Consider the following 23437-nt stretch of genomic DNA (forward strand, 5'->3'; position numbering starts at 1 on the left):
AAACTATCAATAAGAACAAGAGCAGACCCCACAGGTGCTCTCTCCAAATATCTTAAAAGAAGTTTAAAATCCTCTAGGAGAGATGTGCTGGACAGCTCCAGTTCCTCCTGTATTGTTCCAGGTTGAGAGGGCAGAGGAGAGGAGACCTTTTCAAATAGTTGATTGGGGGAAAACATTCAATTGTCACATTAATGTTTATGCTTATTCTCTTCAGTGCTGTGTTTTCTTAGGGAAATTCTGACAAATGTCAAATATCATGCACCACTTGTTAAGTATTTTTCAGAAATAAAACTGTCAAACCATCAAAATACTGTACATATTTAAAACTGATAGCAGCGAAGGACACCAAATGATGTTACTAATTTGACTATAAAGATAAGGAAACAAATCTATTCAGACAAGCCACTCATTGTTGTCACAACTGATTATGATAAACTAAAGGTTAAAGCATATGCCACGCGTTGAAAACAGCGATGAAAACAAATGCTATGATAACACAGATCTACATTGTTTACAATCTAATAAAGTAAAACAGAGAAATATTTCAAAGTACCTGACGTCATATGAGTGCGCACGCGCGAAAGTGGCATGCTGCCTGTTGCTACTCCTGCCTTTGAGATCGCTTTTTTAAACTTTCTTAACTTTTATTCTCCTTTTAGACAATTTCTCCCTGGGATTATTAAAGTATTTCTAATTCTGATTCTGATTATTTAAGCGTCATAACAACAACACATTTTATAAGGTATCCCGGAAGTTATAATAGACCCGGTCCTAAAGTCAAGCAGCAAGTGTTTATTATTTGTTTTATTTAAAAAAAAAAGAGCAGCCTAACTGAAGTGAGAAAAAAAAACATCAAATGAAAGATAACATCGGGCTGTTGCAATTCTTTCTGATCAATAAAGTTATTCCAGTGAGGCCTATGTAAGAACGTTAGAGGTTTATGGTAGTAATTAATAAAACATCTGAAACCGTAATATTTACACATTTGTTAATGACTAAATTGTTTCTTTTTTTTTTTTTTTTGCGTTTTGTTTAATCAACGAATTTTTTGGTTTAGCGTCGAGTGCGCGCACGTCACGTTCTGCTTTACGTGCTTTACGTTTTGCAGACGCGCAATGATAGCCGGAAGCACCGATGGGAGGAAAATAAAAATCGATGAAATCCACTGTAATTCGCGAGTGCAAACCTCTCACTTACTGTCCATTTTTTCGCGACCGAAAGCTCGACTTTATCAGCGTTTTTCACCGCCAATGAACCGGAGAGGACGGCGGAGAGCAGGAAAAGCTGCTCCTTTTGAACCAAGTTGCTCGGTGGAGGGTTTAGCTGACGTGTGGAGAAGTTGAGACTGCCAGAGAGCAGATAAACAAACATAAACAAGCGGGGATCAGCTGAGCGCCTGCCCGAACCGAACCAGCGGCACGGAGAGATGTCCGGGAGAGCGAGTTTCCTCTGTCGAGCCCAAGGATGATCCACAGGAGACCGTGACTTAACACTGATACTAGCTCCATGTCAACTGTCAACACTGGCACACAAAGAATTTCGGAAACACAACACGAGGACCAACCATAGGCTTTAGCAGCAAACCCACTGCTCCTGTCACCGTGTCTTTGTCAACACGGGCTAGCATGGGTTTATGAGTTTGCCTGCAAGTTCTCAGCTGTAACGACACGATATTTTACAGTGCAAGGAGACAGAGGTAAACACTTTTTTATTAACTTTGCTTTCCCCCACATAAAGGGCCTGCGAACTAAACCACTGACAAAAGCTACCTGGGCAAGGCCACATATCCTGTTTGTGTTTGAATTCTTTATGTGGCGGTCAGTCTACCTGCTGTTATCTATTCATTTTGATTTTGTCCTGGACAGACTAATGTCAATACAAGCAGAAGCTAACAGATTGAATGTGTTTGCTGCAGAGTCAACCGTAAGAATCCTCACAGTATCATTTTATTTCTTCTCTCCTCTTTACATATCCCCCTCCCTACCTGCCGCTGATCTGTTGGTGTTTAGAAGTGGGATTAACATGGCCCACCAGGCAACCCCTAGTTCCCAGAAGGCCCTGATGATGGAGCTGAAGTCTCTGCAGGAGCAGCCGGTGGAGGGCTTCCGCATCACATTGGTGGAGGAGTCTGACCTCTACAACTGGGAAGTGGCCATCTTTGGGCCCCCAAACACCCTGTATGAGGGAGGCTACTTTAAGGTAGGAAACAAAACTTTCTTATACCAAAAGAGCAGATGATGATGCATTCAGACATACACGGCACCGCATTAAGACAATGTGACCAGACATCTGCCACTGTGGCTGAGGGATTGCAAAAACAGATTGTTTTTGGCGAGTGGATAGTGCTCATTCATGATCCTGAATGAGATACATCCATGAAGTTAATTTATAATCAGTAGTAGACGATTTTATATATAATTTATACTGTACAGTGCAAATGTGCTCCTGGGAAAGATGGATATACACATGTACACTTGTACAATGCAACTAAATACAACAGCACTTCTTCTTCATGTTAATTATCGAGGTTGTATTAAGTACTGTTGTTTTACTGGAGTGCAGTGTATTGACAGGTGTTTCCAATGTTATGGCCCTCTTATGTATGAAAAATTAAACTATTCCTTCCTAATCTAATGTAGTCCAGTCCAACACCACTGCAAACTACACCCCCAATAATAAACATGAAGTTACATTAATACCTCTCTGACAGTACCAATCAAATTTAAATATTATTGTCTGTGTAATTTATGGCAGAGTCATAATGGATCACATTTGATTGGACAAGTGTACTGTATAAAGTGGTCGGTGAGTGAATGGGAGACTGCTGCCAGGTAGTTCACTGACAGTGACTCTGTTTAAAAGTGTCTGACCAAGTAAAGTCTTATTATTGATATTATTATTATTATTATTATTATTATTATTATTATTAGAATGGTTGTTGCACTTTTAAATTCTGCGATTACCGGGCTCATCCGTCTGTCCAGCTCTGGTCAGCTCTGTCTTTCAGACAGCCAATTACATTTTTAGACTTTCTCCCCTCTCCCTCCATTCTCCTTGTACCAGCCCTCTCCCCCCTTGCTCTATGACGGTTGTGCTTCAAAATTACTATTTTTAGCTACAAGACAGATATAAATGGCACCTCAGCACAGGGAAAGAGTAAGAGAGAAGGGCACGATGAGACACCTCTTCCTTTCTTTGATGTTACTTATTCAGTGAAACATCTACAAAGTACGAAACAGCGAGAGCCCACATTCAAGTTGAGGCAATGCAGATGGCGCCGTAATCTTCCAGGAATGCCAAAACAATACAGAGCAAGTGTTGCTGCTATTGTTGATCCCGTTATGGTTTGCCTTTACAGTGACACCTTTGTGTTATCTCTCAAGTCAAACAAATAAAATCATATAACCTTGATACATGTGTGTTTCCACAATCTGTGCAACATACAGTATCATATTACACCCCCTATTCTTAGACTCTGTGGTCAAATAAGGAAAACAACCCCCCTCAAAAACAGGAAAAAACACATGTGCAATTGCTAGAGTTTCCAATTTTGATGCAAATATTTAAAAGAGACATGTAACATACAACATAGAGCCTTGACTAGTGTAGTGACTACTTCTAATGATAGTCTTATCTGAGTGACAGCAGTTCTGTTGGAGCTGAGTTGGTGTTACACACACCCAAGCTACATGCCTTTCACCTAGATAATTGCGCAATAATATTGAAAGAAAACAGAGCGAGAAGCACCAACTGTCGTGTCACCTAATGTCTTGCTCTATTTAAATGTATTTGTAATGACTGCGTCACGGTGTGGTTCTTGGCATGGCTGAGTGTATGATATATTTCACTGTTTTGACTTATTTGAGATAAGAGGGTACATGAAGCTACTTTGTGTTTGCATACTTGTTATTGGACAACTTAAAGCTAGATAAGTCAGTTAATAACATCACTTACAATGACCATGAAGGTTTTTTTGGTTGAACAAACAACTTGTTTCAATTTCACAAAATGTTATGTCCTGAGAAAACTTTTTTTTTAAATGGAAACGTGTACAAAAGTCAAGGAGGTGGGTTGGACGAGTAGAATGATAATAACACATAGTAACTACAGTATTTCAGAAAGTCTAATGTGAAATATTTCAAGTTCATATTTTGCATCAAAGTTCTTAAGAAAATGAGGAGAAAAGTACTTTGCAAGTGCACCTAGAAGAATTGATGCTGTTTTGAAGGCAAAGGGTGGTCACACCAAATATTGATTTGATTTAGATTTCTCTTCTGTTCATTCACTGCATGTTGATAATTAATGAAAATGACCTATTAACACTTGCATTCTTGAAAGCATTCTTAGTTTACAGCACTTTTTCACGCCTGCCTAAAACTTTTGAACAGTAGTGTATGTGTGTATATAGTGAGGCTACAAGGTTCAGACACAGATCCTCTCCAAGTTACCCTGTAAGTGCAGTCCTTGAGTCCCTGAGGGCGCACTCACACTGTTTGTCCTACCGTGCCCCGTGCTTTAGGGTACTTGTCCCCCCCCTCCCTCTCTCCCCGCGGGCCAGGCCCGTTTGTACTCACACTACCTGGGCCTCAGCAAATGCTTCTTGCGTGTATACGTCATCACGCCGTAACACGTCACACGCATTTATTGACGTCATCGCGATGCGTCGCTTTGTTTACAAATCTTACTGTAGACCTCAGAGATTTTGTTCGTCTTGTCGACTGTTTTTGAATATTTTCATCCGACCAAATCTGCAGTAAACACACCTCCTCATCACTCCAATGTGAGCATTTCGCCGCCATTGTTTTAAATGTCCGTGCATGGTCTGTCCCTCTTTTTTCTATGTCCGAACAGGCACACATAAAATGACGTCAGAACCGCCGTAGGCCTCATGCTCGTACACCTGCGCAGGCCCGTGCTTGTACATGTGCAAACGTGCTTTACAAAAGCCCTCCTCTCCCAAACGGGCCGTGGTACACTGGTCAAACGAACTAGACTTTACCCGTGGAACCTGTTTGGGCACGGTACGGATGGACAGTGGGAGTGCGCCCTGAGACTCTCAGTTCGTGGAGGCTTGAGAAGAGGATCTGGTTCACTGTGTCAAAGGCTGCTGAAAGGTCCATATAAAGCGAATCAGTGCGTCACATAAACCTTTAAAATAATCCACTCACATCTCTCCGGGGTCTCTCCTGCCCTCAAGCTGAGACCCACAGGCTCAAAAGACATAAACTTAACGAAAGTCAAACTTAGCTGTCTGTAAAATGTGTTGACTGTCAACCTCTGTTTGTTCTCCCAGGCTCACATCAAGTTTCCAGTTGACTACCCGTACTCCCCACCGACCTTCCGCTTCCTCACCAAGATGTGGCACCCCAATATCTACGAGGTAACGCATTTTGTCGTTAGAGGTGTTGTTACACACGATTATTGTCGCCATTATCATGCTGATTCTGCATTTATATAGTTTATTTTAAAACTGAGCAGTTAGGAGTCATTTAGGAGCTAAAAGTCACCACCTTTATGTTGTCATAACTGTGTATTTTATTCTCTTTCCAGAACGGAGATGTGTGCATCTCCATCCTGCACCCTCCTGTCGATGACCCTCAGAGCGGGGAACTGCCCTCTGAAAGGTGGAACCCCACACAGAACGTCAGGTAATTTCTGCTTCTGTATGTACTTGAATCCATTCTACAGTACAGACAGACATGCTGTCTTTTTGTAACCTTTCTATTATTTTGAATACAATGTGGATATTCATTTGAGCATTGATTTCTAAGTACAATACATTTATGCCCAGTCGCAGTGTCCACACTCTGAGACTTTGAGGGACATCCCCGGTGCGAAGGCTGTCCCACTGTCAAATCATCAAGTGCTTGAGGGCTCTCTAGTACATTTTGAACCCTTTTATGCACAAATCCTCATCACTGCTGAGTTTGCTTGAGGGAAATACCTGCAATTCATAGCATTGTGACATTTAAACACTGGGTTACCAGGGGAAGTGGAAACACTACAGTACATTAATAAGGATTTAAGATTAAAAAAACCCCACATTAAATCAGAGGAATGCAAGCATATACAGTAGGCAATATTACACATCTAGTTAATTTTTCAACCATTTCTTCAAAATTTGCTTAATGTTACTGTTTTGACAAAAACACACAAATGTATTATTTGATTAATAAAGACATTAAAATCAGGCAGTCCCTCCCTTAATATATCTGTAAAATAAAAAGTCCCAAAGCCAAAATTCTACGTAACTTTTTTTTGTGTGTCGCTGCAAATTCCTGTCCCATTCCTGTACAAACAAAAGAATACGAAAAACAGGAAACATCATGTGTCCTACTTAAAGCATAAATCAAGAACATTGTAAATTAACAGTTCATTTTTAACATTCCTTAGTTCTGTGTAACATCTTAGAACAAGACAGTGCTGCAGGGTAACTCAGAATTTCAGCAAGGGTAGTAGAGGTAAAGTGCTGAGTCGGTATTTGAAAAACTGAGCTGATTGGGAGCAGCATGTAATTGAGCCGCAAGGGGAAAGGGGCACGGTAACGCCTCTGTCTGGGCTCAGATGAAGCCAACTACAGTTTCAAAAAGCCTGTGTAGAACTTTTCTTTGATACAATAACAGGATCTGATATATTGGAGTGTCCTCATTTCCTGTCTGTGTGTGTTTGTGTGCTATTCTGTCACGATCAGGACTATCCTGCTTAGTGTGATCTCTCTGCTCAATGAGCCCAACACCTTCTCCCCGGCTAATGTGGATGCATCCGTCATGTTTCGCAAATGGAGGGATAGTAAAGGCAAGGATAAGGAGTATGCAGAGATTATCAGGTAATTAACAATATTTCATTCATGTACAGACAAATCCATAATGTGCTTACAGAGAATCACACAGTCATTACACTCAGACATAATGTTAAACACTTTTATTCCTATTTGGCCCACAGGAAGCAGGTGATGTCAACAGCGGCAGAGGCTGAGCGCGATGGCGTCAAAGTGCCAACCACACTGGCGGAGTACTGTGTCCAGACCAGGGTTCCCTCCCAGGACAGCAGTTCAGACCTTCTCTACGACGACCTCTATGACGACGACATGGAGGAGGAGGAGGACGAGGATGAAGACGAGAGCGAGATGGAGTCCGTAGGTGAAGCCGGTGGGATCAGTCCCACGGAGGACGGCGGGACATCCACCAGACGTTACGACAACCAGGACGACTCTGGCAACGAAGACTCATGATGATTTAAATGATAACTCCTCCAAGCCCACACCACCCCGACCACCCTCCTTCTTTAATGTGTTACGTTCCGTGTGTGTGTGTGTGTGTGTGTGTGTGTGTGTGTGTGTGTGTGTGTGTGTGTGTGTGTGTGTGTGTGTGTGTGTGTGTGTGTGTGTGTGTGTGTGTGTGTGTGTGTGTGTGTGTGTGTGTGTGTGTGTGTGTGTGTGTGTGTGTGTGTGTGTGTGTGTGTGTGTGTGTGTGTGTGTGTGTGTGTGTGTGTGTGTGTGTGTGTGTGTGTGTGTGTGTGTGTGTGTGTGTGAGAAATACAGTGGGGTCAAAAGTCAACTGGCAAAAACCTTTCATCATTTATTAAACTAATACAAATGGTTGGTTGTAATAGTTTTAGTCAAATACTACACCAGAAAAGGTTGGTTTATACTGTTTTTTCTGAAAGTCAGAATTAGGGGTTTCCACCATTTGCCTTAATTACAGATTGCACTCTGTCTGGAGTTTGAGAATTGAAAATATTCCAGCAACGTTTGAGAGCACCCCAAGTGTTTTTGATTTCACTCTTTTGTTTAATTTGTTGCTTTTAAAGATGCAGAAATGACGGCATTCCTCTGCAGAACAGCGACAGTGATTAATCACGTCCAAGTTACTGAATGCAGACAAGGCAAAACGCCTATGCCTGGATATTTCCGTCACCGTGTTTAACTCTAGATTTTATTATGTGTGCTTGTGTTACTTTTTTCATGCAACCAACTCCTCACGTACTGTACCCTAATTTGTTTGGTTGGAACCATGAACCTTTTATAAACAATTTATCAAGAGTGAGATGTCAGAATTGTCCAATCAATGCTAAGCTGTTAGACTTGTTTTTCCATTAAAGAAGTGGTTTGGTAACTGCTACAGTTTGTCAGACTTTTAACTGTTGTGTTGTCTGCAGAAGGTGGACTTTCTTTGTTGTTATGGCTTTGCGTCTTTGATGCAGAAGCATAAAGATGTTAGCTTTAAACCATAGTGCCATCTCTAGTTCTGTCTTGTCCCTGTTTGGATGGGACAATACCGTCATGATCAGACATTAACAGTAGTAACAGTCATTAAAATACCATAATGATTAACATTGTTTAGCAGCATAAAGTACGTATTATCATTTGCATACATAGTGAGACAGCATTTTTGAATCTTCCTATCACACATACCAGTAATTCTATTATTTACAAGCCTTTCCCAAAAATAACTTTTAAAAAATGTCTTAGTTTTTGATAAATGATGAAAAACTGTCATTGTGGTGGTTTCTCTTGAACCCCACTGTAGCTGGCCCGACTCATTGTCTGGCTTGTCCTTGTCAGAATGCCTGGTTTTGTGTTAAAAGATTGTCTCTATTCGCTGTGTCTTTACTTGTTGCTGTTTTTAATGTACTTGTTTTGTTTATTTGGTTACAATTCTCTCCTCTCTGGCTTGTCCCTTGTATTTTCTGGGAGAGCTCAGGACAGTCTGGCTGATGGACACTTTGCTGTCTGGCTCATTAACCAGGCGATGAGCTGGCCAGCTTGTCCTGTCACTGTCCATCAGTGTGTCCCGAGGCGGAATATCTCTGTCCGGCTCACGCCTGTCTGTTCGAATGATGCAATCAACTAAAACTTGGAAACACGGGCTCCGCCGTGACTCTCGGACCCACCTTCAGTAGTGTCCATCACCGCTGTTTCCTCATGATCCCTATGAGCGGCATCATTTGGTTAGAACGGACAAGGTTCAAACCTTTTCTCACGTCGCCTCCTACACCTCTCTCTGCCTCTTAAACCTCAGGGCCTCAATAGACTTTCACTGAGAGAGAAATAACAGTCAATAAGAAACTTATCACTGACTGCTCCTCACTTCCACCCCATTTTCTTACTTTCTGCATCACTGGGTGGTTGAAATGGGCAGAGAGCAAACTGAAAGTCTCCATCCCACCACCAGCGTGTTTACACCTGTGTGTGTGAGTGTGTGTGAGTGTTGCTGATTAAGGTCCTCTAAGTTGGTTCCTTCTTGGTAGGCTAGAATTACAAAAATTCTAATTTCACCAGTAGGGACTTTTTGGTGATGTTGCGATATAAGTGAAAATGTTTTGGCGCTGTGACTCCACCTCAAGCTTAAATGCGACTTAGTGAAAATTGGATGTTTACTGTGCTTCACCACATCCAGTCTGTTTATCGACAGGGACAAAATCAACATGCAGCTTAACTACACATTTGCATTTGAATGAATATGACACTGATTGCCTGTGTGCGTGTGTGTTTGAATGCGCATGTGTGTGTGCGTGTGTGTATTTACATTTATTATTCATCATCTATTGACTACAATGTCAGGGTTATCTTGCATCTGTCTCTGTGGAACAGGTGATGTCTTCTGTCACACCAGTGTTCGCCCAAATGACCTTTTGGACTTTGTCCAGTTGAGGAAAACATTGTGTGTTTGCACAGTGTTCTAGTGCTGTTTTGGTGAAGCCTGAACCAGCTGAAGATTCAGTTGATTTAAAAGAATAAAACACCCTCCAAGTATTAAACTTATAGGCTCACTGAACAGCATAATGTGACTAATATGTCTATCAAGTAAACCAAACATTATGAGTAGTGTTTTTATGATTGCAGGTATGAATCTGTTTTTTTTTTCAACACAACAGATTACTGCGCAATACTTGATTCAGATGGATGGATTTCATGCCAAGGAAACTAAGTACAGCCGTTCATTTTAAAGACCATGGAACAATGGATGCATGTGGTGGATTTAACGCTGTTTAGATAAACTCTTTAAAGAGATACCTTTTTGGATTTAATGTGAAGCCAAAGCAGTGAAACATTTCCTCCTGGCCCTGTGCTTTGGAGGCTCACAGAGACTGGATTCTGTTGAGGGGAAATCCACTCCTGAACCGGATATTTGATGGATTTGATATCAAGGCACAACGGGAAGAGGATAAAAGCCAGAGATTCTGAACTTTTCTTGATGTTGTCCCCATGTTTTGCCCCTCCCTAACCCTACAAAGAGGAAGTAAAATCAGAGTAATGAAACCAATCAATCTCATGTATCTGCTTAAGGATTAGTTTGACATATTGGGAAATATGCGCATTCGCTTTGTGGCTGAGATGAGAAGATCTATACCTTTTATGCGTTAAATATTAAACTATGGACAGAAGCTGGTACACTTAGCTTTGCACATAGACAGAAAGAGGGGGAAATCAGTTAGGCTGGCTCTGTCTAGCGATATTTTGTAAGTGTAAAAATGACAATTCAGCATTTCATGGGGGTTATGTGTTGAATTGTATGAGTAGTAACTTCCCAGAGTTTCCACTGTTTGCCTGGCAACTGTTCAGGGCCAAGAAATAGTCAGACACGTAACCCTCCATGAAACAGCGAATTGTAGTTTTTGCATGTGGGGTTTTGTACAGAGTAAATTAATGAGATCTAACATCTTTTTGAATGAGCTTTAGAGGTGCTGGTAGGCTGACATTTGTACCATAGTAGGACACAGTCAGGCTAGCTGTTTCTAAGCTTTATGCTAAGGTCAGCTAACCAGTTTCTAGCTAGTATTTAACAGACAGACATGAGACTGGTTCAAATCTTCTCATCTGACTCCCTGCCAGAAAAAAAACAAGTGTAGTTCGCCAAAAAACTATTCATTTTAATAATAAGTTACAGGTGGTCGTTAGCTTAGCTTAGCTTGGCACAGAAACTTAAACAGTGTAGATGCTAGATCGTACCCACCAAACAAATTTGATATACATGCATACTACACAAGCATTAACATTTAGGTTAGCAGCTAGCTTAAGTTAGTTATGAAGGGTTAAGTTAAAACACAGGGTTATAGGGTTACATCGCCTTTACTTTAAAAGTTTACCAACTTTTTTGTGTATACAGTGTCACAGCCCTTTGTCAATCGGATTTATTTGTCTTTTTAAATTAGCTTATAAGTTCAAATAACCGTTTGTGTGTTGACAATGACACCTGCATAGTATGGCCAATTGCCTGCGTTGTCATTCAGTGGGTACTATCTAGCATCAACCCTGGAGGGGAATGGCTAGCCTAGCTCTTTCCAAGTTTAACAAACTCCACCCAAATTAACTTTCTATATGCTATCTTGTTTGTTAAAATAAAAGGATAGGTTTTGGTTTTACTGGGAGTTATGTGCCGGAAAATGTCTTAGCCAGGAGCAGTGTCTTCTGTTAGTCCACCTCTGGATGGATTTTGTCTCCCTTTGTTTCAAGTTTTTGTGTGTGGTATAAACCTTTTATCTAACTCCAGGCAAGAAAGCAAATTTAGTGTATTTCCCAAACTAATGCCCAAATGTCAAACAGTTGCTTTAATTTAACAATTGCCTCCCATCACAAATTTAGAAATCAGAAATGTTATTGTTTTTGTTAAGAGGAAAGTCTAGGCATAGTGTAGCCCTTATGATTGTAATTCAGTGATCAATTTAGAGATCATCAGTCTTAAAATCCTCGTTTTTTTAATCAAATGTATGCCTTGTTTTATGAGGACAGGTGGAGAAAAGCTAAGGAGGCCTTTTGAGGGAAGAGAGTAACCAACGATAATTTGAGGGATGACGATAATTCTCCAACTCAACCTATGAAACGACAGTCTAGGATGTTGAGATGTTATTCTATACACACTGTTACATACAAAGGCCTGAATGAAAAATATGAGTTCATAAATTCTGGGTGTGTATGAGCATGTGTGCACAAGTGTGTATTTTTTTAACTGTGGGCCTTTAAATGGTCACACTCAATGGATTGACCTGTGTGCATCCACAATGTGTTCTCATCACTTGATGTTAATGCTCTCCTTGTTTTTGTCTTTGATTTTATGTCATATTTTTCTTTTGTGTTTGTGAGGATGCAAATGCCACTCATAAAGTTTCTATTGTAAAAAAAAAAATACATTGTTGGGTTTGTTTGCAATATAGCTTTGATATATGTTGCCCACATGTCATGGAAAACAGATTGCAGCAAGATGGGTTTTTGGAGTAGAATTAGGAGTGATATGCAAATGGAGGCATACAGTTACTGTGGTTTGAAGTTGAAACATCATTCAAAATAAAACAGTATGTCTTTGAAAGGTTTTCACCCTATTTTGCCAATTACCACTGGACACTAGTACATGCTACATAGATTATTAGTGTTATAATAAATGTATTATCTTGAAGTGTTGGTTCACCTAAATTATGTCACCACCTAGTGCCTAGTTTTGGTAATTTGTCCAGACGTTGGGATATACTGTATATTTCTGCCTACACTCCAGTAGCCTACAACTGATTTGGATGGAAATGTGTTTATTGTGCAACACATCATTGAAAGACAAGTTCAAAACCCTAAAGCAACACATGTCCATTAGTAATGTTCTTACTTATCCATAAACCTCACTGTGAAAATGTTTTATCAGATGACTGTAGACTCTGTTCAGCAGGTAGGTGATGCAGTCCTCAACTCCCAGGCGGGGCTGGTAGGCAAACTGTAGCGAATCAGTGAAGGGCCTAACCATAGGCCTTAGCTGGACGAGTCTCACCATGGTGTTCATGATGTGGGACGTCAGGGCCACCGGTCTGTAGTCCTGAGGGCCACTGGAACGCGCCGTCTTTGGCACAAGCACGAGGCAGGACGTCTTCCACAGCACAGGGACTCTCTGGAGGTGCAGGCTCAGGCTGAAGACTTGACTCATTACTCCACACAGCTGGGGGACACAGGCTTTAGGCAGCCTGGGAAATACACCATCAGATTTATTTAAATGCTTTAATGCTTTAAGCTTGATAAACAAAAATTCCATTGACCTCCATTGTACTGAGGGGGAAACAGAAATCTTAAAAGTTAATACTTCAAATTCTGCACAAATGAAATCAAACTGTCTTCATTGCTAAATACTACAAGCAGGATGGGAGTTATACTCCTTAGGGGCCAAACTTGTGCAACATTATGTTCCATAATTGCCCCTCTAATTAAAATTCATTATGAAAGTGAAGGGGTGGTTTTGAGATATCCCAGACCGTCTAAATCAAATCAAATCAGCTTTATTTATATAGCACCTTCCATACATATAAAAATGAGTGATTTACAATAAAATAAATTAAAACGAACCCCCTTGACATCCTCACTCCCTCAATCCGGTAACACACACACGTACACCCCCCCCCCCCCCCACGCAAGATAAAATGGAGTATGGCTGATGGCTAATAAGATGACATAAACGACCAAGTTGCACACAAAGAACTGTAATTTTAATTTAGTGTCTTTTATCACTGGGAGAGAAGCTTTTATGCTCTAGCAGGCACGACATGAATTACTGGTTTAATGATACTGTGACAGGTCTCAAAGCAATATTTCAGCTTTCACCTAAAGCACTTTTACTTTATAGTATACTGTGTGTGCGCGCCTCTGAAAGTAGAAAGGCAAAGGTTACTTTGGGCACTTTCACTGACCTCCAACTCAATGCTGTTAATTGAAGTGAGCACTTCCACTCAGTTATACAAGTTGCAAGAATACAATTGTTTCTTTAATTATTTCATCCATTCAGCAGAAGCTATTAATCCTGCAGCATGGCGTTAAGAGCAGAATGTTCCTCTACAGTCCAATGTGGCAGTATGTGTGACCAGGGTCATGTTTGAAGTCCCATTTTGATTTGCATGAAAAAACAAACACTTTATGTGCTTTTCAGGTGATTTATACTAGATCGATGAAGTAAAACTTGATTTTGATTTCACAACACTGTTAGATTACCAAAATTAGGAGTAGCTGACTGTATTTAAAAAAATATATTAAATACTATGATTTTGCCCAGATTAATCACATGTCCATGCTGTAAAACGTGCAGCATTACGTGTACATAAAACCAATGCTCAATCATCTCATCTCAAAATGAGAATGGGTGGCCAATGGCGGGTTGGGTTTAATGAAATTATTGTTTCTCACTTGTTTTTTTTTGTCTTTTACTAAAACATATCTTAAATAATCCTTCATCAAGAACAAACACCAAATAAACAAGACATAATCTATCATATAATAATTCTGCCTGTATGCAAATGGTTTCATTAGTTCACTTACAATATATAATATATATAACTATATAATATATAGTAAAGTATTATCCCTGGAAAATATGGTTATCCTGATCTTCATTGTTTGAAATTTATGATAATGTGTACATTACACCAGAAGCCTTGCATAATAATGGCCTCTTTTAAATTTTAAGACAATAGTTTCTAGCAAAATAAAATGATCTCCTCTTCTGGCTTTTAATTTCTGGACAGGAACTCCTTTGCAAAAGTACAGCCTGCAGTATTTTGTAGTCTACGGTGTCAAATGTACAACACCAGATTCCTTGTTTTTGTCCCCACCCTGTGGCTGCATCTACTGCTTACCATTTCTTTTTATTCATTTGTGAAGCTTTTGCTTGAGAAATCTGTATGTACTCCAGTATTGGATACTGTCTTTTTATGCAGTATTTGAACCTGACAGAGACACAATCATTAATCACATAAATTGCAGACACACACATTGGGTGCCCCACATGCCAGCTGCAGCTCTCCCTTCTATAATCATCCCGCCTGTACACTCTTCATTCTGGTTCATCGCTATTTGTCCTGTCGAGCCTCCAGGTGTGTGTGTGCTGCCCTCAGTGTGTCTTGCAGGTCTTTGTACTGAGCCAGAGTGCACGCCTCCTCCAGTCGGGCCCAGCAGTAGTCCATGTGCTCGTCGGACAAAGTCACTGCTGTTCCTGGGTCTCTTAGCTCGGCCAGCCAGTACAGCACCTCTTTGGGTCGGCCTCGCACCTCGTAGCGCAGCTCCCGCACAAAGCCATCAATCACCTGCAGTTGCTCTGCCCCCAGCCCCGCCTCCTCCTTGGTCTCTCTCAGAGCTGTGGTGAGGTCGTCCTCACCTGGATCTACATGACCTGGTGGTGAACAGGTCAGATGTAACTGGCCGAAGAACATTTAAAGCTATATCAGTGGAATTTAGCTCATTAGTGTCTATTAACTATATGATAAATGTACAGTTTCTAAACTTGTAAACACCTTTGGGTGGGGTCCAGTGGTGCTTTCCATAAGAGGTCTGCAAGAGCAGGTACTCAATGTTGTCTGGTGGAGGGACACTTCGGGCTAAACGAAACACTATGAAGCCAGACGCACGCAGTGCCATCTCCCTGTTCATCAAATTCACACACAACCACACACTGTGTTACAGAATTCCACTATAGAAAACAAAAGGCTGCTGCCTGTGAGGTTGAGCCACCGTCAGATTTTCACAGCAGAAATGAAGAATCACAACTCTCCATGGGAGTGCAAAGTGTGACTCTTTGTACTTTTGAGGAGGAAACTGTTACATTACCCTGGATTACAAAATAATGTTACATGGAAAAAGTAAAATGAGTATAATGAACAACTTTTAGAAGATTCATGTTTTTACTTTACCACAATTGTGCTTAGACATGAAAACACAAATGTTCCAAGAACAGTTGTTTCCATGTGCAGGTGGGACATATACCACATGTATTTAGTAGCAAAGAGATCACAAATGTGCAGTAAAGATGCATAGACCTTTCCTTAATGTGTCAAATCTGTTCACGGGAAATTCTGAAGAAATTAATTTTTTTTTTCACAAAATATCCAATAGTATGGGGATACACCCACATGGGAAAGCCTGGACAATATCGCAAGCTCCACTTATTGTATTAGTATTATATTATTATAGTGTGTTCTAAAACCATCCAACCAGACCAATGAAATGTTAGCATTTCTAGCATGTTAGCTCATATAGCTTACTTCTCTACAGCTCATGAACACAGACTGCTGTTTGACCAATAGTTACTTAGTTTACTTAAAACATGTCACCAATTTACTCACGGCCTATACAATGTGACAAGACTTTATGCGCATTAGTTACATATTAGTTACTATATCTCACCTGCTGAGTGTGCTGCGGAACTCAGCGGTGTCCTGAGAAATGAGTCCGGTCTATCTGAAGACGAACACAAACAGTTCCGCTACTGCTACTGTACTCTCTATGCAGAATTGCTACATTCAGATATTTCATTATATTAATTAGATATTATTATATAATTGTATAATAATTGTATTATTATTATTATAATTATAATTATTATTATTATTATTATTATTATTATTTTGTAATATATATATATGATTAATACATTACACGTTAGTATAAATGTATCATGTCATACATATTAGTGGACAATGTTTTATGATCGATTAGTGTTATTGTTAATGATTTTAAACTGCTTGGTATGAATGTTTCATGATATATCATTTCATAAATTGATTGTACATTTTTTTTACATGTAAAAACTTCCAACTAAAGCTGCACAGTAAATAAATGCAAATATAAATTAGTACATTTATTTCACTGAAATTTAGTGGAGTAAAAGTATAAAGTTGCAGAAAATGATCACATATACACAATGATCAAAACATAACATGTTTTCTGGTAGTTTTTAAAATTAAATAGCCAGGTCTATATAAAATAACCAAATAGTATTTTCTAATTTTATTAAGAACTTTAGTGTAACAGTTTCAAGTGAAATTGTTGTGAAACACAAATAGTGTGACGTAAAAATTGTCAGTGATTATCCCTCAAAATGTTTCACATCAGATTTTCTGAGAAATTTGAGTTACAATGTAGCTGTAATTATTAATTTAGACGCCATGTCAAGACATCTTGATATATGATTTTATCACAATATAATTCCATGCCATCCCATTATCGCACCAGCCCAACTTAGATCAAGTAATGTAGAGAGTCAATTAACTTAGTTACTCTATAGTTCCATAGGAAAAATACTACTGAAGAAGAACACAAAACAGTGAATTGATAATACTAAAATGCCTTAATAAATAATAACATATACTGAAAACCCCTTGCAATGACAGGTTAAACGGCTTTATGAAAAACGTATATATTTATTTACAATCGGATAGATGTCGTGCCTGTTTGAGACAGATAATAATTGTAGCCAGTGTAGATAGGGCCAACTGAAGACAGCTTGTGTCTGAAGATAATAGAGATGGGGCCTCCTTCCCACGCAAGCCAAGCTGACAGCAGTACAGTTGTTCGGCTTGACAGAGGAGACACCGTTGCTGAGTTTCAAGGTAAAGACAATAACTCACCCAAAACACATGTTTTTGATATTATAAAGTAAAATATAAAGGGAAAGAAAGAGTCAGACAGACAAATGGGATGCATTTATATAATGTGACTTTGATGGTCTTGTACACATTTATTCTTCCGTGCTGGCTTAAAGAAAATGTGTATTGTTTTCCTGACATAAACATTTATTTTGCTATTCTGTAGCTCTTTCCTTCACAGCATATAGCTGTCTGTGATTAAGCCAGATGCCTCAGGACATGTGACTGTCCCTGCCACTACTACTGTGCTTACTCAGCCTGCACTGAAGTGCTCGTTATTCTACTCCGCTATACATGAATCACACTTGGGGTCAGGTTCCCCTGCATTTAGATATTTTTTATATTGGCTGTCACAGAGACTACACATGGATGTAGGACTGTGGTCTCTAGACGACCAATACGTTTGTATAATAATGATATTCATGTAGGTCATACATACTGTAATCATTAGGCACTTGATTGGTAAGCAAGAGCAAAATAAATCCTTTAACTTAGGATAGGAAAGTGATATTTTTTATCTTGTGCGAACAAGTTCTTATCTTATGTGCACAAGATAATGATAATAACTTGTTCGCACAAAATGAAAAAAACATATTATCTTTTGGGTCTTCAGGGGCTCTGCACTTTTCAACTTCTGATTTTCTTAAAGGATCAAGCTCCACTTAGTCTCTTGTAGTTCACTTAATGGTTAAAGGTCTCTTTTTGTAGTGAGATTTACATGTCTTTTAAAAATGATTAAGCAGGTTAAGGTGTTATATAAATACTGTGAATACAATCCACAGAGAAAGGCACACAGTCCATACTCAGAAACTGTGCCTTTAAACAAGCCGCCAGGACATCTGTACAATTGTGATATCCAAACTATTCTATATATAGGTAGGTCTTCCTACAGTATCGTTACAGTCATTTCCCGGCTGCAATGAGGTTGCTGAGATGCTGAGAGCACAGATGCGGAAGATCTAAAAAAAAAACCTGGCCAATCAGACCAGACTTGGCTTTTTTTGGACAGGGTTTAAAGTGACATAAAGTTTAACATTCAAGCATGTCAACATGTTCTGGTAGAAACCCAAAATACAAGTATGCACCTAAAAATGAGGATTATATGTCCTCTTTAAAAAGTATTGCAGGCCTGAGTATGTCAGGAATAGAGCTGATGATCAGTAGGTAGAGATGTTCTTATTCTGATTTGTCAAGCTGAATGTTCTGGAGGTGTTGTGGACTTAATTTAAGCTGACAACTGTGATGGGAGGTGCCAACACGATTTCCCTGTGACAAATCCAAAGGCCACACTTTTCTTGTGTAGTTAAGATTTAAGTTGAAGTTCTCACCTGCAAATACATTATGGTTACCACGCAGCACAGATGGCCTCCATTGCAGGATAGTTATGACAACCAATACTTTGATTTGGCAAAGAAAAAGAACATGCTGATAAATACTAAATTGCGATATTTCCTGTTCACTTTCTAAACGCACAGAGCCATGGAGGAGAAGGAGCAGCCAACAGGAGGGCCTCATTTTGTGGGGAAGAAGGATGAACTCATTGAAGCAAAGCGCTCTTTCAGAACACTAGAGGATCGGGATGTGCTGATCATCTACCACCAGAACACCTTCTACGCTATGGACTCTTACTGCTATCGTGAGTTCAGTACTTCTTGCACATGTATTCTGAATCAAAGGTGTTGTTGACTTACTTCATTGAACCACTTCAAAACTAAGTTGCTGCTCATAGACATAATGGGACATTTAACACTGAGCTAATTTACTTTTTTATCCATAGAACATTTTAGCACATATCACCTCTTAAGTGTGCCCAGTCAGCAAAAGGTTGGTGTGCTATAAACTATTTGCTTATTCTGCAATACACTGATCATCTACCCTCTCAACAGATGCTGCGGCAGAACTGCAGAATGGAGACATTGAGGTGAGGTTTACATCTGACTTAAGAGATTAGAGGTTGTGTTTGTGTCTGACCCAGAGCAAAGATGCCCAAATTAAATTAAATTAAATTAAATTATTTAATTCAATCATTCATTTTCAAGTTACAGTACTGGACTGTATTTTGTTTTTACCATATCCATGCTTTCAGACTTTTCCATCTGCGCTAAAATCCTTACTGCTGGGCTGAGACATAGTGGAATGGTGTAATTCAGATACCAAACCTGCATAACATAATATAATAATGTTATATAATGTTATGCTAATAGAATACATAAATGACCTACATTTAGCCAACAAGATGGTATCTACACGCTTTCTTTCAACACTCTTACAGGAATTTGACGGCAAGCTGTGCATAGTTTGTCCAAACCACAAGTACAAGATTACTCTCGCCGAAGGGGAGGGTATATACAAGGCGAGAGACCCCAGTGAACAGCCACCTGTGCCCAGATGGTACTCCAAGGGTGTGAAGCAGCGGATCCACACTGTCACTGAGACCAATGGGGATGTCTATGTCAAGCTCTCTGAGGCAACGTGCTTTATCGAATCAGACTTCTACCAGGGAGAGAAGGGGAAGAAAGAAAGGGCCAAAGCTGCAGCAGCAGCTGAGAAGAAAAAGTAGTATAATAAATGATGAGGATGGCATCTCTATAATCTCCACTTGTATCCCCTGAAACACATTCTTTATCTCCTCATGATGCAGAAGTTTTTCTTTATCTTTGCATGCAATGTACAGCCCTGTAATCTTGTGAAGATACTTCCCTTTATCCTGTGATACAAGTGGGAATGAAATTTATAATTATGACTCTGCATAACCCAAAATACAGGACAAGTCACCCTTGTGCTCTGATATGTTGCTGTAATGTCATAGCAGCTGGGCTGTTTGTGCTATCTGTATTTAAACTCGACAGAACCTGACCTTTAGGGCACTTCCACACAGGAGCTGTATGTGCAGGTGTCATGAAGACAGCTTTCCTTGCAAGGAAATCATTTGGAATAAACTCACATGAAGAAGCTGATATTATTGTCTCTTCATCTTTCTTCATTGCCTCTTAATGACTAATTTCCCACAAAACTGTATATAGAGGGTGTCAGTTCATTATGTACCTTAGTAACCAGCAGAGTTCGCCTGGAAATAAAAAATAGTCTTGTTTTAATGGGTTTGGCAGTGTTTCGCTTGCTAGTTGTTGACATGATATTAAAACCAAAAACTCTGGTCATGTTTGCCATGTTAGGTGGAAATGTGCATCTTGAAACAATCATGTTAATAAACTTTTTGGGCGAATTTTGATTTCTGATTCTCTTTTCTCAAATTGGTTAGTGGCATGAGGTAGCTAAATGCATACCCACACTGGTGTATCCCTCTGAATTTCAGTATTCCTCATGCATTATGCATGCAGTGGATGAATCAATAAGATAAAAAGGTTTATGCTGATCGATAAGGTCCTAAATTGGAAAATCGTTAATGTAAAATACAAAGATCATACCACAATACTGGCCACTTCTTGTAATATCCATGTCTGTTTATTCCCTCGGAGAGCATGAATATCACGCCACAGGCGGCATAGTGTGGGATTTGTGTTGTGACATGTTTCTTGTTCATTGGTAACAAAAAGAAAAATCCTTGAGCAACTGTAAAAACAAACAAACAAACAACCTTTCCTGAGGATACCAAGCCATTCCTGAGGTTGTTAAAAGGTGTGTTTACAGCAGCTTCGGACAGGTACTGTGGCTGGCTGGAAGGTGCTGTTCCCCACTCCTGCCTCTTATGGGCCGCCTGGTGCATGTTCTGTACAGAGATCCAGGGTTTTGTTTTGACCATTCAGCATTCATCTCCTCATGTAACTCTCTGCAAGGAAGCAAATAAGTGCATTTATCAAAATGTCAAACTATTCCTTTAATGTTCATGATGTTACCTGTAACACTGACTTTGTAATATTGCTATGTTATGATTCAGATGTGACACTGTCATACTTAAAGGATTACTTTAGTGATTTAGAACTATGTGGTAGGGAATAATTCATTGTGGTGCCAGAAAGAAAACAAAATGCCAGTCCTGTATGTCTGATACTGAAGGAGTTTAATTACTTGACCAAGGAAAACAGAAGAGTCGTCAATACAATGTAGTGTGTGAAGTCATCTTAATTCTGAGGCTCAAACAGCAAAGATCAAATTCTTATAGCAAGAGGATATGTACTATCATCTCATTGGCTTTAATGCATAAACATGACATTATGAAGTGACGTGAGTGTTATCATTTAACCCTGCAGCTATCTTGCAGCCTGCAGAGTCAGATTGAAGGCGTCAAGGGAATCGTGACCTTGGCAGACTCCAGGGAGTTTTCAGGGCAGCTGGACTGACACAGAAGTAATCTAACAGAAGCCCACCATACTAACAAGGACTGAACATTAACCCAATCTATTTAGGAAAAATGTAACTCTCCCTATCACTGTGCTTCACTAAGTTTTGGAAACTTGCAAGAAACAGATTGAAAAAAGAACGTTCCAAAAGATATCTTGACTTTTGGTTTGAGTCAGAATTAATTGACCTCCAAAAAGGCTGGCTTATACAATTCCCATAATACATCTTGATTGTGTCCTAATGGTTCCATTTGACCTGGAAAGTCGGGGTTTCCAAGTTTCAAGTCTGTTGATAGATAGTTTTCTGTGATAGATTTAAAGTCTGAAGTCCAGTACAAGTCCATCATACAATTTATGTTTCAGTTCAGTTTACCTCCAGAAAAATCTTAAATCAAAATTCATTGCATCCTCTATGCTGCACGAAAATATTTGTTAACCATTTGATGTAAAGAGTCAAGACAGCCTGTCACATTCAGATTACTTCTTTGCTTCTGTAACCACCATGCAGGCTAACAGCGACATAGAACTGCCCTAGAACTGCAAATGCCATGGGTTGAGAACAAAAAGGCTACGGGGTATGATGTTCCTCTGTGCATGAATGATGCTGGTCTCTGTGGCTGGCCTACAGCAAACTCACACAGTCTGAAGCCTCTGCCAGCCTATGTGACGCTTTGAATACAATCAAAAATGCACAGGGCCCTGGGTTAAGTGGAACGAGTGGGCTTAGCACTTCTGCAAAGTTACCGCACATAATATATTAAAATATTATTTGGTTTTATTGAGAATCTTGATACATGACAGGTATTATTATGCGCAGGTGGTCATTTGGAAAAAGGTCAAGTGGAGGGCTCTCTGTCAAGATAAAGAGCAGACTGTCTGGGGAAACTGCTTAATGCACCTTATTCCAGAGGGAGAGTACTGCACAGCATGTAAGCAGCATGGAATTAGTGATGCATGGCTTTCAAACCCAAGGCCTAAATAGTCTCTGTTAGTTTTATGTCTTGCATTATGTACTGTGATTATGAATGACACAAGAGGCTCTGATAAAACCTTGAGCTATTCTTTCCCCCTAAAAGCTCTGAAAGCTCTAGAGTTTGTCCAAGAGGGACGACCAGATCCCATTATAGCCTTTTATCTACTGACCGACTCCCACGACAAAACAACCCCAAAGCCAAACAGTATTTTACATGTTCTTGCTATATCAGCAAATAGTCTCCCAACACTTCCTCACTGGTTGTCATTTTTATTATCACTAAAGGCTATATCACTAACATTACACCCATGCTCACACATCTTGGCAAATCTGTGTGTGTTCATGCGTTAAGGTTCAGTGTCTTTGTGAGTCAGGGGACTGGAAGTTATTGACACATGTCCTCTGTGATGCATTCAGAGGATGAAACAACCAGCTTTGAAAAGACAACGAGGTGCAAAAACTGAACAAAACATCACTGTAATTTCCCTGCATGTCGACAGCATGGTCACGGTAAGGGTTTGTGTGTGTGTGTTGGCGCGCGCTGCTTCTACGCGTGTATGTCCGCGTGCGTGTTGCTGAGTCAGGCGCGACCACTCAGTCCGTCTCTCTCTCTCTCTCTCTCTCTCTCTCTCTCTCTCTCTCTGTCCAGTTGTTCTTTATTTCCCAGCAAGACTTTGTTTTTTCCGCCGACGTCATTCCTATGGTCTAGATGCAGAGACGCGAGGCTGCCCCCACTCCTCGTAGCTAATTGCGTTTCCTACCGAGTGACAACTTGTTTGTCTGT

General features: G+C 39.9%; 3 protein-coding genes across 3 annotated transcripts; 2 read left to right on the top strand and 1 right to left on the bottom strand.

Annotated features, from left to right (window-relative positions):
• Positions 1 to 1143: 1143 nt before the first annotated feature.
• ube2r2 (ubiquitin-conjugating enzyme E2R 2) lies at positions 1144 to 7337 on the top strand. Its single transcript, XM_083938434.1, has 6 exons — positions 1144 to 1696; positions 2010 to 2199; positions 5294 to 5380; positions 5551 to 5648; positions 6692 to 6826; positions 6943 to 7337. The coding sequence occupies exons 2-6, from the start codon at positions 2023 to 2025 to the stop codon at positions 7229 to 7231; spliced, it is 786 nt and encodes a 261-aa protein (XP_083794560.1). The 5' UTR covers positions 1144 to 1696; positions 2010 to 2022; the 3' UTR covers positions 7232 to 7337.
• Positions 7338 to 13400: 6063 nt separating this feature from the next.
• On the bottom strand, positions 13401 to 16179 carry nudt2 (nudix (nucleoside diphosphate linked moiety X)-type motif 2). Its single transcript, XM_083939419.1, has 3 exons — positions 16142 to 16179; positions 15253 to 15380; positions 13401 to 15131 (listed from the first exon to the last, which is right to left on the bottom strand). The coding sequence occupies exons 2-3, from the start codon at positions 15374 to 15376 to the stop codon at positions 14812 to 14814; spliced, it is 444 nt and encodes a 147-aa protein (XP_083795545.1). The 5' UTR covers positions 15377 to 15380; positions 16142 to 16179; the 3' UTR covers positions 13401 to 14811.
• A 1138-nt stretch (positions 16180 to 17317) lies between these two features.
• rfesd (Rieske (Fe-S) domain containing) lies at positions 17318 to 19942 on the top strand (the record flags this gene model as incomplete). Its single annotated transcript, XM_083939618.1, has 4 exons — positions 17318 to 17346; positions 18858 to 19018; positions 19269 to 19303; positions 19655 to 19942. Exons 2-4 carry the CDS (start codon positions 18862 to 18864, stop codon positions 19940 to 19942), a joined length of 480 nt encoding a protein of 159 aa, XP_083795744.1. The 5' UTR covers positions 17318 to 17346; positions 18858 to 18861.
• Positions 19943 to 23437: the final 3495 nt, after the last annotated feature.

Source organism: Echiichthys vipera, assembly GCF_963691815.1.
Source record: "Echiichthys vipera genome assembly, chromosome: X".
Taxonomy (NCBI): Eukaryota; Metazoa; Chordata; class Actinopteri; order Perciformes; family Trachinidae; genus Echiichthys; species Echiichthys vipera.